The following is an 18301-nucleotide window of genomic DNA, read 5'->3' on the forward strand; positions in this document are numbered from 1 at the left end:
GAAAGAATATTAGGTCTCCTTAATTCTATGATGGCTATAGTTTTTACACTTCATTTTAAAGTCAGCATTCAATAGTTTTAGAAATATTTTGCACTAGGGTTAATCTGAAAACAAAACGATATACTTCAGAAGAGAACAGAAAGCAGTATTACTATATGAAGAATATGAAGGTTTTTTCCTTCCATGGTGCAGTAACAGACAGATTGGCTGACTCACAGATCAGGTGCTAAGCAACAGGCAATTCTTCCCAGTACAACAGAAACACCTTATAAAATAGCTTTTGTTCAGGAGCCACGCTGCTGCAAAGAACCACTTTCCTTGCAGATATAACCGTACAATTTCCCACTTTGTGTGTCAGCTCAAGGCCCATAGGGACTGCCATTATGCAAGTGGGGCAGAGGAGGGAGGTAAAGACTCCTGCTGAGGCAAAACCACCACTTTGAACAATCAGTTGTTCAGAAGCAATCGCATTGCTTGTCAAAGCATTCTGATGAAACCGTCCTCTGAAAGGGGCATCTGCTCCCCCTTATTTCAAGCAACATTCAGATTTTTACAGTGTCAGATTTAATGATGCATGCCAGTCAATGTCCTTGATTCACTGCTTTCATAATCCCAATCTTTCCCTTGTACAAAAAGTAGCATGGAGAGAAGCCAGTTGAGAAGTCAGGACCTAGATCTCTCTTCTCATAGATGTGACATTCCCCACAATATTGCAGTAATAACTCATGCTGGGTCCCCTCTGTGCAAAGACTAACAAATGGTTCTCTACTATAATTTGCCATGCTTAATCTCTTCTTTATCAAAGGGGAGTGACTGAGGGACTAAATCACTTATTCTGCATTAGAAGAAATCTCTAAACTGTGCTATTGTGATTGTACCAACTACAGCTTAGTGGCGTATAAACAATGCTAATACCTTCAAAGGCATAAGTCCTCTATCAGGAAATAAAGGCAGGATGCAACATGAAACGATTAAATGAAATAGATAACAGGGAAAAAAAACAAAAAACAAAACAACAAAAAAAAACCCAACAACCACAGAACAGGGATATAAAAGTAAATTAGGAAATGTTCTGAGCTGGGGGATTTATTAGTCTATAGATCTACATCTCTTGACAGTGTAAAATTATGCTTTCAAAGCATCATGTCATATGCAGCAGGGGATAAATCTATACTGGCAAAGTTGGACCAGATGACCTTTTCAGCAGCACTCTCACTTTTGAAGAATTTCCCAGCTTCATCATAGAAAGAGATTATAACAGGCCATTTTTTTCCTCATGGTCAGAAGTGAGAGAAGATAATAGAGTAAATTTAAAGTAGAAAATTTTCGACAAAAGAGCCCAGTTGTGCTTCATGATGACCCATAAACCAATCTCCACCATGCTTTGCTGCAATAGCAATTCTAGATTTTTCCAAAAATTACAGGGAAAATAGAAATAGATGCAAAATCTCCCATATCCAATACCTTTAATTTTCTCTTTAGCAACCAGTTCCCCAAGAAAGAGAAAAGTCATAGTTTCAAACTAGTTCTTTTAAAGAGAAGCAATGCACACATGGAAGTATTCTCTCACCACTGACAGGAATAATATTCCTTGGGAAGAATGCAAATAACATTCCATATGTTTAAAATAATTAAAAATCTTCTGAGGATATAAACTATTACTATTTCACAAACAGTATACTTATTCAGAAGTTAACATAGAAGCTGCATTGTACATCCCCTCTCTTGAGTTCAAATTAGTGAAAATCTAGAACTGTCAGAACAAATACGAGATTACTAAGACTTTTACAAGATTATTTCAGTTAAACAGCAGCGTTACAACAGAAACAATGCCTTATACCTGCGCAAGTTACGATTTAAGTTACTACTGAAACCTCTGTTTTACCACTCACTTCCAGCTTTTTTTACCATGTGCACAGTCAAGTAACAGAGCAGACTGGCCACAAGTTCATGCATTTCTGCAGGTTTTCAAGACCTGACTGGTCAAGGCCCTAAACAGCTTTGTCTGACATCAGAGCTGTTCTGCTTTAAGCTGAAGACTGGAGCAGACAGCTTCTGAAGCACTTTATGCTGTTTGTTGTTGTTTTTGTTTTGTTTTTTGACATACTTATTTTTATTTTGTAGCAAATTCACTAGGAATTAAGCCTTTCACTTTCTGGCAGACTAATAATAATTTTGTTCCTTTTCCTTTCCTCTGTCCAATGTTTTTTCTTAGCATAACAGCAACTGGACAATCACTCACCCACTTTACCACCTTCTACTTATGAGCACCAACAATTCTATATTTGATCATGGAGCTTAATATGAGAGCTGAATGTAATGCTTCCTACTTGATTATGTTGGTCTATAAGGTCAGAGGCAGATATTGGTGATATGGCAGTACAGGTTCCTACCAATATTCCTTTACATTCCATAGCTGTGTGACAGACGGCAGCAGAGGGTCAGTCTGGCAAAACGGCAGCTGACACTTCACTGAAGTGAAGATGAAGCAAAGGTTTGTCACTGAATTCCTTCAAGTGGATAAAATGGCACCCACTGACATTCACTGAAGTTTGCTTAATGTTGATGGTGACCATTCAGTAGATGTGAACACAGCAAGGTGGAGGGTGGTGCATTTCAGCAACAGTGCCATCAAAGCAGCTGTGAAACAGTGGGTCACCTCTGCTGGGACAGATTTTTACTTGTGTGGCTTGCAGGCTCATACTGGCTTCTGCAATGAACAACATAACTATTATTTTTCTTAAACACAGAATCGTTTTGCTTGGAAAAGATAATCAAGATTACAGAATCAACCTAACCTATTGGGTCCCAGCACTAAGACATGTTCCTTATTGCTGAATCTATATGTCTCTTCAGTTCCTCTAGGAATGGCTACTCCATCACTTCCTTGGGCATTCCTCCAATGAGCATCCTCATTGTGAAGAAATTCTTCTTAATATCCAATCTAAACCTTCTCTGCCTCATTTGAGACTGTTTCCTTGTGACCGATACCCTCCTAGCTGCAATCTCCTTTCAGGAAGCTGTAGAAAGCAATGAGGTCTCCTCTCAGCCTCCTTTTCTCCAGACTAAATAGCCCCAGTTTCATGTATACGCTATATTTTCCATTCTGTTTCTTTGTCTTGTCCTTTTTCCCCTTAGTGATTTTTTAATTATAGTTCTTTCCAGTCGTCTCCTATAACAGTTCTTCTATAGCTCAGCTATACTAGAGGAAGCTGACATGAGAAATGGATACAAGCTAGATGCTTATGATGCTGGAGAAAAAATTGAGTGTTCTACTCAATGTGAAAAATTTTACCAGCACCTTTGCTTCTTAACTTTTTAAAAGAACTTAAGGTGATTCTACTTCATAAGCCTACTCAATTCTGTTTCTACTGCAGATTGTTGAGCACCTTCCAATTCCACACACACGGATCTAGATATTGGCGCATATTTATTTCCTTGTTCCATGCATACTGATGAGAAAATTAACAAGGACTTGAAGCTGTAGAACAGGCCAAAATGCTTTCCTTCATCCTCATAAGGCTACAGAAAATGAAGTAAAATAGGACCAGCATTACATACAGAAGAATAGAATGTCAATGTAGTATCTGCTCTGGTCACCTTTAGAGAGGGATATCCCATTGTTTGATTTTGACCAGAGGTGAAGATGTATTACCAACATTTGAATACTTAAAAAGAGACCAGAAAATGCCAGCAGTTCAGACTATTGACTTGTCCTGCTGTGCTGCCTGCCTGCAGATCTACTTGAAGCACAACTTCACAGAGTATTTCTGAGAAGTCTAGACACAGTGACAAATATTTCAGTTTTACAACTTTTCTTTGCTCATGAAATTTTAACACTATATTTGCTACTTCCAGTTGAAGTTTGTGTTTTCCTACCTTTACAATGGAAACAGGTGGATATAAAATTGTACTTAGACTGCAAAAAGCGAACTTCTAACAAAGAAACAGGGCTTTATAATCCTTTCTAAGATAGTAGATAGTCTGAAATTTTTCACAATCGTGAACTATTTAAAGAACTCTTTATAAACATCATTTAGTTTCTGGACAGAGGAATTTTTTCTAGCTGGAAATATACAACTGCCAGTGCTCATGAACTTTAAATCAGCAAGCATCATTTTTTCAATCAATTATTTCTTGTGAGCTTATTTTAAAGGAGTTTAAGCTTCCTTTAATGATGATAGATGCCTGTTTATCCATAGGCATTCTGCAAGTTTCAGTATTGTATTAATAAAATATTTAAGTGGAAGTGAAAAAATCATGTAGGAGAAGCAATGTTAATTTGAATGCTTACAAAAAAAAAAAAAAAGGATATATTTATTTATATATTTATATATAAATATATAAATATATAATATATTATATATATTATATAATATATAAATATTAAAATATTTATATATTTTTCACTATGCTCTTTAGTTAAACTGGACCACGATACCAACTTCTGGACTTCTGTTCTATATTATGATTATACATGATGTGAAACCAGGGAGAAGAAAAAAGAGATCCTTCATTTTTAAACACCGCTGTAATTGGACAACATAATGTTTAAAGGAGAAAGTGTACCAACTCCATCTGTCGTAATGGTGTAATGGCATCCTAGATTTCAGACACCTACTTAAAATCTGTGCAATTGAATTTTCAATTTCTTCCTCGAAGTGCTTTTTTTTTTTTTTTCCAAGTATCTAAACCAAACATCTATCATTTTTTAAATGCCGCCGTGCTTACAATTATAACAAGCTGCTCATATCTTTCTTCTTTTATTTTTCTTGTAAACTGCCTTCCATTATATAGTGTTTATTAGACACCATTTCTATTCATAAGATTTCTGCAACAAATTGATGGGTAGCTTGTGCACGCTTTTATTAGAGAACTCATGCATATATTCTGCACTCTCTATACTACAATTAAAAGGTTTCATGAATACAAGCCTACTGGATTTAAGATTTTTTATAAAAGATGTATGCACCTTATGTTCAAGTACCTTCTTTTTCTTTCCTTTCAGGCTTTTTGCAGAGAAGAATAAGAGGAGTAAGTGAAAAACAACAGCTTAGACAAAGATAACTGTTCAAGTTTTCAAAATTAAGGAGTCTGGTTAAATTGTTCTCTCTATTGAGAGCGTTCAAATACGTACATTTTGAATTGAACGTATAAAAACCATTTTCCTGTATTTTTCACTGGGTAGGTGGGTGGGAAGCACGAAATATCTGGAAACATGTATTACCCAAGTAGAAAAAACAACTTATTTTTCTTAAAAGTTACTGCCTCGTTTCCAATTTATCTCATCATCAGCTAAAAACTTATTTTTCCAACAGACTCATAAACAAATGTTCTTCATTTACAGGAGGTTCAGTGAGATTACTGCTGATACCAGTATAACTCTGCATGCTCAGGCAGATGCAGACCCACCAGATCTGCTGAGCAAACACACAGGATTGAATTGGCACAAACATATGAGAACCTCATGAGAAGTCTCAAGAAGACTGAAATTACAACCCTCACTGAATCTCTCAGACTCATTGCCTCCGTGTCCTCCCAGGGAAAGTAGAGAGTGCATGGCTCTCTGTAGGTGCTGATCACAGAAACTATTAAAATTATTTATTGGAGTTAAAAGCCACTGATAGGTGCACTGATCAAGTGAGGAGTTATACATTGCTAAAGAGGAGGAAAGTAGGTTTGTTAAACATGCACAAACTTCACTGAATTTGTAGGAAAAAAAAGAAAAAAAAGTGACTTTCATTTTATTCGTCTTTTATTTAGAGCAAAACTGAGACATTAAATGTAATGCATGTACATGTGTACATGACCCTGAAAAATACCTTCAGCAAAATGCCTATGGAACAAATACTTAATTTCTTCCCTGCATCTGGTCCTGAATCACTTGTTACTGATGTGTGATCCTCAAAGGGTACTTCTTGCTAATAAACTAAATTTACTTTCAAGTACAATTAAAGTGACCAATAAATTAAGGTAATTCTTGGGTTAAACAATTTTAAATAAACTGTTTATCAGCAAAGCAACAAGATAAAAACCTCATTTTGGTTGTTTCTCCTGTGACAAGCAATCCTTTAGGTATTCCAGATACCTATGTTAATAAGTGAGCGTACGTTAGAAAAGGTAAGGGGATAGAAGGCAGGAATGGTGAAGGGAAAAGTGCAGTAAAATAAGTTTGCTGGTGTACATTTGAAAACAGTTTGTAGGCAAGGATGTTTTTTCTTGTATAATCCCTTGCTACATGCTATAGGTGGCAATTTTCTCTTTCTATAGCAGCATTATTCTTAGATTAACAGAAAAGGGTATGGATCTGGATAGGGGCTTTATTATTAACTTGGCGCAGAACTTCTTCTGACTCATGACATAATCCCCCTACTAAATAACCACATTATTTTCCAGCAACAAAACCAAAGCACAATGTACCAAGGAAATTCCTATACAGAACAATATAATGAACTTAAAAAAACTATAATCGTATGTCAGAGCTTTCATTTCTTATGCCCCAAAGGTCCAAAACAGTTTTAACTGCACCGTTTTGTATCAACAGTAATAAATCAGTCTGAACACCTGATTGCACACTAGATTAGCAGCAGCTCAAACAGTTTGCCTTGGCTTAATAAAAACATTAACACTCCATGTTAGTATTTCTTTAGTAGCACTGAAGAAGAAAAACAGAATGCTACATATAAGTGTATGCTAGAAATGTTTTCTGCAGTGGAAAACAAAAGAAAACAAAGTGGAGCAGGGAGTATCTATATGAGAAGTAAAAACTTCTGTAAGCAGATACAAGAGGTGATTACTTCACAGATATAAGACACTGATTGTTTGGTTTCTTTTTTTTTTTTTGTTTTTTTTTTTCTTTTTTCTTTTTTCTTTTTTATTTTTTCTTTTTCTTTTATACTGTTAGTATCAATTAAATTCTATACAGCTCTATAGAGATAGAGGCAGTTCATTTTTTAAGGCCCTTATTGAAATGCTCCTTTGACTACACTGTTTTTGATCATCACAGCAGGCCTATGTCATAAACAGAATTCCTAAAACCAGTAATTTAATGCAAATGTAGTATACTGATGGTCAAGAAAATGGAAAACTACTACATTGCTGTGATCACTTCAGAATACAGGAAACCCACTTTGAATCAGCTAACATCCTTCAGATAACAATTTTCAGCTAATAAACAACAACCATGCACTAAAGAATCACCATGGTAATTTTTTCCCCTCCCTTCACTTTGTCTGCATGACAAAAACAAAAACAATTCTGTTATGGGTAGCTTTTCAATCATAGATTTTTCTTTTCAGAGCCATACATAAAAACAGTAGAAGCAAGGAGTTGAAGTCACAGTAAAACAAACAAACAAAATAACAACCTGCATACCTAAATGGCTACACAACTCAAAAGGAAGTTGTGCATGGTTACCATTCCAGGAAATTCAGAAAAAAAAAAAAAAAAAAAAAAAAAAGAGAGAGAGAGAGAAAAGATAGAAAGAGAAAGAGTTACTGTGTGTTTTTAATTTTACACAGAATTTGCATCATTTCAAATCAAATGTTTCAGAAGTTTCATTCCACAGCAGATCCCAGTCTGCTGTAGCTTCACTGTTCCACATTACAGACTGGGGAATCGCAAGGGACCCACCTGAACATTCAAGCCCTTACTCTCGGGCATTTTATATTTGGGACTGCCCCAGAAGCACAGATTATTCAGCAAGAGAGCCTAAAATTTCTTTGTCTCAACACGGCCAAGCATACAAGAAAAAAGAATAAAAGATATAACTCATTGGATTGGGGATACCAATCTTGCAAATAAGTGATTTGAAAAAGTGACATCATAAAAAACCAAACAAACAAAAAACCAAACCAAAACAAAACAAATAAACCAAAATCAGGCAGTAAAGTATTCAATTCTAAGACTATGGCTAAAATCAGTAAAAACACCTTTAATTATTTAAACAGAGAAGTGAAGAATGGGAATAGAAAGTTTACATCACTTTCTTATGGCTCAGTCCTGGAATTTTATGTCCTATTAATGCATACAGACTTTAGGAAGAACATTTAGGACACTGTGAGATGAAAAATGAGGAGCTGAAAAAATCATGAGAATGAGAAAAGCATGTATGAAAACTCATCCTCTGATGACAAACCCTAGATGGACACTCTATTCCCTTCAAGCAAAATTAGGCTACAAAGGGATCTGATTGTGACCTGACAGTTTCTACACTAGGAGATAAAACTTGGCAACAAAAGACCTTTAAGCCTAGCAGACAAAGGTACAATGATATTTAAGGTTGGATGCAAAATGTGAACACAGGCTAACAGAGGAAATCTTTTAACATAAAGAACAACCAGAGATTGTAGCAATTCAATGAACATGGTGAAGTATTTTTTAATTTCTGGACCTGAGGAGATATGTTCATCTACAGCTACCCGGAAGGAAATTCTATTGGCCAAACTAAACAAATGAAGAAGAGTACATTTTACTTTTGTTAGTTCAGTTTCTGGAGTTATCACCATTCATCCTGTACTGAACTCATGCTCATCCAGAGACACCCATTTCCAGATAATGCAAAGTCTTTATGAAAACCAGGTACCTGATGTTAGCAAATTCTTTTATGTTTCCTTATTTCAGGCCAGAGTGTAAATATGTGGCAAAGAAAGGCAGCCCCTTCTGCAAACTAGATTAGGATTTTCTAAGTCCATATTCTTGGGTGGCACCATCATAAACAGGGAACTGTATTTATGGTGGCAGCCAGGCTGTTTCCAGTGACAGGGCATTATAAGGTTCTGAATGCTTTGTGAAGGGCTCCTTCCATTTCTTCCATGGAGAAATCAGTATCTCAAGCTTCCTATTACTGCTCCTATTTCATGCATTCCACTTCAAAAACAGTGAGCAGATCAATTAGAATTTGCATTCTAAAGAACAAATTACCTTTATTTATTTTTATAAGTAAATGAATTCCCACTAAACTTGCAAAAAGTAGCTGAAGATTTAATAGCACTACATTGATACACAATCATGGTAACAATCCACAAAAAGGATTATCAGATGGTGGTGGAAACTGTGTTGTTAACAGTTAAATTGCATTCTGCAGATGAGTGTCCAGCCTGCATGGAGAACGTTGGCAGTCAGTTTCTGGTTGAAGATGACATTAAAAAAGTTAGTCTTGTATGCAAGAAATCTAACATTTACTAACAAAGAAATGCCATTAAGAGATGACTATTCTCTCAAAACATGAGAAGTATTTCTAATTTGCCATACTGTTCTTTACAGAATAGAATGTCCTCTTTTACACAAACAACATTTCAATTTTCTTCTGTAAATATTTGATTTCAAGGTCTCAGGGACTGATTAGGTTCTTTATAGAAAAGACGGCATACATTGCAAAGAGGACAGTTGATGACAGGTCTAAAATGTAAATGCTTTTATGTGGTTGAGCATCATATCTAAAATATGTTGTGACTGACAATCTACATATTCTTGACACATTTGAAAACTAGGAAGATACTAGAATTTTCATTTTACTTTCTCTTCAAGAAACTCTTTCCTTTCAAATTTGTCTTCAAGTTACTGAAATCTATTATTCTATCAGTATTAAAAACAGCTACACACATGACATGTAATCAATATGCGACAGGGCCTTCCCCACCTCAGTGGAAAAACAAATACCTCCGACAGGTTTTCCTGCCATTAACAGGCCTTTCCAGTAGTTATAGTGAAGGAGCTGTCTAATGTGACTTTGTTGTCTAATGTGGCATATTGTGTCAAAATATATTCAGTCAGACTCTCCTTTTCCATAAGTAGCAAAATAAGTCAAGACAAAGATACCAGACTACGTTTCAAACATAAGATCTTCTAGTTACAGAGTTATAGGTGTCCTGCATTTGTAACAGCAAGATTCTAAACAGAATGCTTTAAAACAAGTTTTAGTCAGAAAAACAGGAATTAGTGCAAGTCAAAAAATGTCTTCAACACCACTACAAAAACATGACAGTCTCTTACAATAAGCATAGAGCAAAAGGTTGCATTAATATTATTTTTACTCACATGGTACAAAGTGGTCTCTGGTCCAGGTGTGCCAATGACATCTTGTCTCAATGAATCCATTTGTAAACTAGGCAACAATGAATAATGACTTGGACTATTACCCTTGTCTCCTTTCTTTTTTGATTTTTTCCCAGTATCCTTTTTGCTATTCCTTTGAAACATGTAGTCTTCTTGGCCTATTTTCTCATTGCTCATGTAGCGTAGCAATGAATTTTCTGTAGAAAAAAAAAGTAATGCAAAGCATAATTATGATTTTTTTTTCAGGTATCATAATCGTCCTTTCAAAATATATAATAGTCTTACTAAGATCTGCTGTTAATTTTAAGACTTCAAGACCTCTTCATTAGCAAAACTTATTTGCTTCTTTGGTAGATATAGCAAGGAAATATTGAGTCTTGATTTGAAGGGAAAATTCGTTATTCTTTCAGGTTTCCAGTTTTGATGACAATGAAAACTTATACGAAGAGTCACATAAATCTGATGTTGTCTTGAAACTTTCAAATATCAGCAGTGGCACACTTATGATTGTATGTATAATTTAAAAAAAAAACAAAAAACAAACAGATTCTAGATTAATACAATTGACTGTGTTCTCATACATTTACAAGTAACCTGCTTTGAATGTTCAGCCCAAGCTTGTTCACTCTATTATCCACACTTACCTTTGAATGTTATCCCATTGTCTACTAGCTTTTATATGAGGGATCTGCCGAGGTAGAACCAATGGTTGTGAATTCAGGAAAACTCAGACATGTCTTTCAAGAACGCGTCTGATCTTTTCTTACATTCATGTATACATTTAGTGTTCACAGCCTTCTGTGGCATTGCTTGAAGAACAATAAAACCCATAGTGCCTTGTACAAGACACGTCCAGATCACTTACCTCTCCGACTATCTCGTTTGATTTTATTGGGATCTTCATAATCCCCCACCCAGTTATATTCTACTGGCATGGAAATAGGCCTTAGTTTCCCTAGAAACGGAGGGAAAAAAAAGAGCTCATGTATCAAAAGGCAATATTAAAGTAACATTCTTGAAAGAAAGAAGAAATTAAGTGTTAAGCCGCTACTCTACAGCACTGCTTATGAAAGGGGATCCAGCATAGCCTCTGAATGAGAGATTAAGACCAGCTTTCTTTAACAGACAAGATGCAGTTAAAAGTATTTAATGGATTTTTTTTTATTTTTATTTTTTTTTAAACTTTAGAAAATAAAAACAGTGCCCTATAAAATCCTCATCAAACTGATGTCCGGGACTGAGAAACACACTGAAATTACTTAGTTTGCCTTTCATTGAACAATATCTGTTTATTATTCTGAAACCCCCTGATAGAAAACATATATAGAATGAATTGTTGGTAAGTGAATCACATCCACATCACTAAAAACACCTTTACAAATAGCATTTTTGCTGGGAGGTTTGAAAGATTCATCTGTCATTTAACATAAATGAAACAGAAAACCTCTACATACAGTTTCCTTTTGTAGCATTTCTTCCACAGAGAGCAAGGTACACTACTACTGGAATGTAAATTTAGATTTCAGATGACAGCAAGAATCAGAGAAACTGAAGACTACAATATCTTTTAAGCTTTGATTTGGAAGCTGCAGAACTGATTTTTTAAATGATGTTAACTATGATTTCTGCTTCAGATTTCCACAAATACAGCTGGAAATACAGTGAAAGTGAACAATGCAACTTAGTGGGGTTACTTAAAGTGAACTACGATATTTTTAGCAAGTTCGGTAGCGTGCTGAAGCAAAAATCTAACTTGTAAAGTGGGACGGCATATGGCACAACATCCATCTCACAGACTGAAAAGTTTTTCATAAACAAGATCAGCCTTTGCTCTTATGTGCTTTTTCTATTTAGCAGCAAAACTGCAATGACTAAACTTGTTTCTTTCCTTACACTTCATCTTCATTTGTCTGCTGCTTCTGGTATCTCCTTCACATTAGCCCATGTGAAACCCCTGAATCTGTTTTGCTTGTTGACTGCACACAGGAAAATTTCATTGTTGGGTTGCAAGCTGAAGCATTTCAAGGCCAACTAGCAGCAGTTATACAACAGCTGTAAGCCAGTAAGAATATGAAAAAGAACTTTCTTGGCTAACAGTGTCAACGAAGCCAATAGATTCCTCAAAGAAAAAACATGGAGTACTCTGTTAATCTCTCACAAAGGAGCACTGAAAAGTATTTAAGAAAATTAATACCACAATATAATTAATGATGAGTATACACTGAAAACAACTATTGCTCTATTTCTCTGAACTCTGTTTGACCTTCGTTAATAGGCTATTGTAAGCCAGAAGGATTTTTTTTGCCAGATTTTTGTGAAATCCTTAGGTCATGCCTAGCTGCAAATCTGATGTTAACAAATGACATGTGGGAAACTTCTAAATTTAATGCTGGAATGGTAACATTTTTAGATAGTATACTTAAGTGAGAATGGGCTCTGTGAAGTGAATTTGTTAAAGATGTGAGATCAAAAGTGAAATGCTGTATAAGAAATGTGTTAAAAAAGTGACTGATATTCAGTAGTCTTTGATCCATGTATTTATAACCCTTTCAGCTAATAGGAAAATATGCTACAAAAGCTATCCTGTAATAAAATAATGGATTCAGCAGTCCTTGAACAAAGTGTCTTCTTCCCTCTAGAATACTAGTATTAAAATTTAACATCTGGAACAGGGAGTACATCTCTGTTAATGGAACTGACTATATCCACCAACTGAAATACAGGAGTAATAAAATTAATATATCAACTTTGAACACTTAGCATTTATTTCATACAATATAGGCATGGTTAAAAACCATCTGAAAGCACTTCAAAATCAAAAGGATACTGAGGATTTTGCAGGAGGATTGTGTGGTTGTGTGGAACAAGTGCACTTTATGAAAACACATCCTTTAACCTTGTGCAAGCACACTGCTTAAAGTCCTGAGGATGCTTTACACAGCTCAAGCTCAAATTGTATCATAGTTCCTAGCTGATTTTTGAGCTTGTCTGCATGATGTGCCAAATATATTCTTCCTCATAGATTAAGCCTATCATCTTTGCAAAGGGATACAATGTCAGGATTACTATTACAACCCCAAGATGCAGCCTATGCTCAGTTTAATAACTGAAATAACAAATGGGGTGAATAAACATTCAAACATGTGTAGAGGTAATACCAGGGCTGTCAAAATAACTTTTATAAAAACAAAATTTCCTTTTCATTTTCTTTCATATACTAACAACTCTACCATTGAACAATTCCTTGTATAGCAACAGAAAATCAATTTTCCCAGTCCAAAGCTCAAATAAGATATTAGGTAAAGGCAGAGTTCAATAGATTCCAAATGAAAATAACCTAGAGAACAAAGTTTTGAGGAGCAAAACTCTCATCAGAAATAGTTTCATATTTCTCATGATAAATAAGTCAAAACCCAAGGTATGTAAGTACCATGAATACACATGTGCATTTACATAAAAAATTCTTTCTTGGACAACACACAGCCTTATAAAATAGGGACTGCTATATATAGCAAGTCATCACTTCTCATATAAAGAGTTACAGTATTACAAAAAAGCATACTATCAGTCATACTTCATTTCTGAAACAGAGAAAAAAAAAAGAGCTTTAGAGCATAGCGCAGCATGAAAGCAATATGCCATCTCCTTATTCATGTGAAACAGTTTTGATCTTTAAAATTACTCTGTTAATTTTTTTCTAATAGAGAATTCCTAAACCTTTGCTGCCAGGGAGCAAGGGAAGGTGATGATATTGCCTTCTACCAGGATTCAAACACACTTGTAAAGGTATTTGTGAAGATATAGTTCAGAAGATGATATAGGGACAAGTGGCTTACCCTTTCTGAAGATCAGTGAAGTCCCCAGAAGGGGCAATTTCTGAACAGAGGTCCTGCTTCATTGGATGCTAACCCTTAAATGAGAGTGAGGAGGAATGGACCTGGTTGCCCAGGTACATTGCTTGCACTTGTGTGCCTTTGGTTAGCCATGCCTTCTCACCTTGTACTCAATCGCTCATTCAGGCTGTGACCTAGCAATCCCCATTTGGCTACTTCAACACTTATACTGAGAGCATGAATTTGCACTGTGAGTTTAGCATAAAAGCATGGGCTTCTGCCAGTTCTTCTGACAAAATGATACTGAAAGGTTATCTGGAAAATTAAGCTGATAAAATTGTGGAACATAGATTCAGAAAAATCACCAATACAAACCTGGATTTGCCACCCGTATAATAGTAATGCATACATCCTTGTACAGAATAAGCATTTATGTTGCAATTAAATTAAGGCTGTACAGAATTCATAGCACATTCAATAGCCAGTGGAATTATTTTTGTGCTTAAATAAAAGAGCAGATGTATGAAAAATCCTAAAATCAACAAACTGTTATAATCCATGTCAGATCAATGCCATACCATATGTTGGTGTACTCTCCCTCCTTCCAGGACCACTTGTTCTTCCTTTGTCATACTCATAGCAGTATAAAACTGCATCTTCCTCAACAACATTAAAACGCTTTCGATACTCCTGGTCAAGAAATGAGTTTGGAGATTCGGATCCTGTATGAACTGGTTTTCCCACTGTATGTCTGCCAACGTCATCACATGGGAGATTTCCTTTTTCATCCCTTTAGTAAATAAGATAGATTTTTTTTTTTTTTAAAATATACAGAAATAAGATATTCATTTTTAAAAATGTGAATATTTAATTTAAAAATGGGAAAATGTCAGTATGCCACACACACAGCAAATACATACAACTAGCTAAAATCAGGATCTCATATTATATATACATATGTAGATATGTACTAGTTATCTTATGCATCTTTGCTCATTTGCTCCCATTGCAAACTGTATCTTAATGATTTCTTTAAAAAAGAATCATACAAATTACTAGCTAATCAGAAAGTAATTTCTGAACAGCAAAATACATGGGCGGCTGCTAAGAGAGTAGCTGTGGCCTCATGGCTTCACTGTAGAGCTTTTGCCCCTCTGGACCAAAATACAATGCCTACCCATACTTCTCTTGTGGCCCTGTAACCTTGTATCCTCACAAAGCACAGCCAGGCAGCCATGGTAGAAAAGAAAGAGCCATCCTGAATAGGCCGTGGCACCGAAACTACAGAAACCTTCTCCAGCCATTTTACATACTCTGCCAGGCTTTCCTATAGTAGAGATGGTGCTGCTGAGGAGGACTGGCACAGCCCAATCAGCACTGTAAGCTCATTATTGTGGCAGTGTTGGAGGACACTGTCTATGACAGTGGTAAAACAATGTGGCAGGTAAAGCAATGAAGACTGATGTATCTTCCAAAGGCATTCAACAGACATGACCAAGCACTAATTTGCTACCTGCAGTTGTCAGTAACCATCACAAGAGAAGGATGGGTCCTGCTATTTTTGTGTGGTTGTGCTGGCAGCTGTAGCATCTGTGGGTGTCATCACTAGGACAGCACGGTTTGGGGTTTTACAATTTACACTAAAATATAAAATCTTTTATTCTATTCCAGGAATGAAAGGTGGGCATTTCACTTTTAAAGCTTCCCTTGGAACAGCAACAACAAACTGAGAGACAGATTCTGAACATTTTGATAATACCCCTGAAAAAGACATTCTTAAATATAGTTAATCATAGACCAAAAAAACCTGATGAAATGTCAAAACAGATCATTCAGAAACACTGTACTGTATGTGGCAGCTTTGTGAAATTACATAACTACATTAGGATTTATCTGGCAAAATAAAAACTGTGTAGCTTAAAGAACCTTGTATTAATATATATTGTTATATTTCATCAGAATTGGTCCATTGCATCAAACTGGTGCATTAAGAAGCATTATTTAAGATGTTATTAATAAATAGTCAAAATGCATTCTGGAGGTACCAGTTTCTAGAGTTGAACTTAAAGACTGCTGAACTATGGATATCTAATAAAAATCCTTCAAGAAACAGGATTTATTCCTTATCAAATAGCAGAAATATTTTTGAGGTAGGAAACATGATCAGCTTCTTCAGTACAAAGGCATTATGTATTTCAGGACAGTAAAGTTTCAGGTGCAAGAGTGACAGGTCTTTGCCACATAACCATACATTCAAAGAGAAACCAAAGTCTGTTTTGGTTTTTTGGTTGAGGTTTCTTTCTCCATTTTTTTTTTTTTGTTGGTTTTTTTTTTTTTTTTTAAGCTCCCCAGAAATAAAACCAGAATAGGCAGCATGTAAAGTAGAGATGAGGAAGGAAGACTCAGCTTATGGCTTCAAGAAAAGCACATCATCTAAATCATGAAGTAGAAAGTCACTTTTTGCCCTGGAAAGTTTATTCATCTCTCTGAAGAATAAGAATTAATCACAGAATCATGATTTCTCCCCCCCACACGGCAATTTAATTTGTCATCTACCTCACTCTTGGACAGTCCCCAGGAAATTCTTGTCAGCATCAGGTCACAGATCTTATTAACTGGCTAGTAGAGTTACTGGTACCAGTGCCTAAGAAAACCTCAGCTACCAGAAACTCAGGTACAGGAAATTCAGATGCAAGAAAGGACATGCTGCCCTTACCATGTCTGTAAGAATGTAAACTTAAAGAACACCAAAAAGTAATTAAAAAATACACTGACTGGACATTCCATGTCTGATACATTAAAAATGCTAGTCCCTTGCAAATACATCTTTAGGCTTCTGGCTGGTTACTGCCATCCCTATGGTTACAGCTGTAATTCTCTCTGTATTTTAGGAAAGCAGCATCTGTGTGTATTATGAAATTATACTGAATCACTTAGGAACGTGTGAAGGTAGGTCGATGAATCCCACATTAAGATGTAAGACTGAGAACTGCTCCTATACTAATAAAATATGTACCAAAAGGAAATTAGTACAGCAGAACAAAGCAGAGCTCTCACTGTCAAAGCTGCAAAGTTTCTTGCTTTTTAGCACAGCCTCCATTGTTGCATCATAGCTCTTAGGCAAGGGGACAAATTCTTTTCACAGTTAGATATATGGGGAGCTTGGATAATTTTTCTCTTTTGAAGTAAGACAACACTGTAATAGGCAGTAGACTATTCCACATTTGAGAAAACAAAGTACTGAATCAGAGTTTTGAACATTTTTTACCTGGGAATGTAAGGTTCTGTTGGAGGAGGTGGTATATAGAGATCCTGGAGTGCAGAGCTGTCTCTTTTTGTAGGTGTGCTGATAGTGCTGGATGGTGTAGCAACACTGCTTGTAGGACTTCTGGGAATAAGAGGCTGGTTCAAAAGAGAGAGAGAGAGAGAGAGAGAGAGAATCATGATTATCCTTAAATATTATTTATTAGTAACAAAAGTAACAAATAAAATAAAATCTCTACAGCTTAGAAAGTTAAAGAAATAGCAGTTCTAATCTTTTATGTGATTTTAAACTGGCTGAAAAAAATAACACTTCTGTTTAGGAATGTGCATCTGTGAATGGACATGTATTGTGCTTATAAAATTGACTCATCTGATCATATCTTACTTTTTTCCCCTTTGCACTGCAAGATTATTGCCAATGCTCATAAAAATAGTAATTAGTAGAGCCACTAGTGAAATCTTCATGAGTAAACAGCATATAGAATGCAGTGAATTGCTTAATTTAACTAATGTTATAAAGAAAAAGCCTAGTGTTTGCAGTAAATGTTCATAAGTAGGCAGTACATTGAATGCCATCTCCCCCCATCTGTTCTACAGCTTAAGAATTAGCTGTAAAAGCTCAGTTTATGTCTGCAGGTGCTATAAAGTCAGGTATAGCATCCTCAAGAGCACCTGTGCTATGATACTGAATAAACTGGGAATTATTATTATTATTCAGTCTCCTGGGTAAACTCATCACAAAGTAAATCACAGGTAAAAAACAAAAACAAAAGCAAAAAATTCCTCACAGAATAGTAATGCATTCTAGCTACCTTTCCCATCCAAACATGATCCTTCCTCTTAATCACATCTTTATCTCTTTCTCAAATTAAGCATGATTTTCTCTTTCAACTTAACTATCTGCACTAGATAAATAATAACCATCCATTTGAAGACTTTATTAAATCACTGTAGTACTGGAAATTGTAGCATGATTTGCTAGCACTCTATACAGATGCAAATATAGAAAAACAAAATGAGAAGCAAACATAGGTTGCTCTAGTCTAATTAATAATGTCCGCCTTATGCTTCTTGGCTGTCTTATAGCTGAACAGAAGGAAAAGCAAGCAAAGTACTATCTGCTTGCACCCTAAAACTTAAATCTCATA

At 35.6% G+C, this 18301-nt stretch overlaps 1 protein-coding gene across 7 annotated transcripts in view; it reads right to left on the reverse strand.

Annotated features, from left to right (window-relative positions):
* Nucleotides 1–18301, reverse strand: part of CNKSR2 (connector enhancer of kinase suppressor of Ras 2) — a 198711-nt gene that overhangs the window by 65387 nt on the left and 115023 nt on the right. For all 7 annotated transcript variants that reach the window (XM_015885366.3, XM_032440929.2, XM_015885347.3 and 4 more), the window contains 4 exons: nt 17158–17291; nt 14468–14679; nt 10922–11011; nt 10039–10253 (listed from right to left, as the gene is read on the reverse strand). In XM_015885366.3, coding sequence (XP_015740852.2) covers nt 10039–10253; nt 10922–11011; nt 14468–14679; nt 17158–17291 — 651 coding nt within the window. The remainder of the gene's footprint in view (nt 1–10038; nt 10254–10921; nt 11012–14467; nt 14680–17157; nt 17292–18301) is intronic.

Source organism: Coturnix japonica, chromosome 1 (assembly GCF_054131305.1).
Source record: "Coturnix japonica strain WE chromosome 1, WE-NBRP24, whole genome shotgun sequence".
In the NCBI taxonomy this organism is placed as follows: Eukaryota; Metazoa; Chordata; class Aves; order Galliformes; family Phasianidae; genus Coturnix; species Coturnix japonica.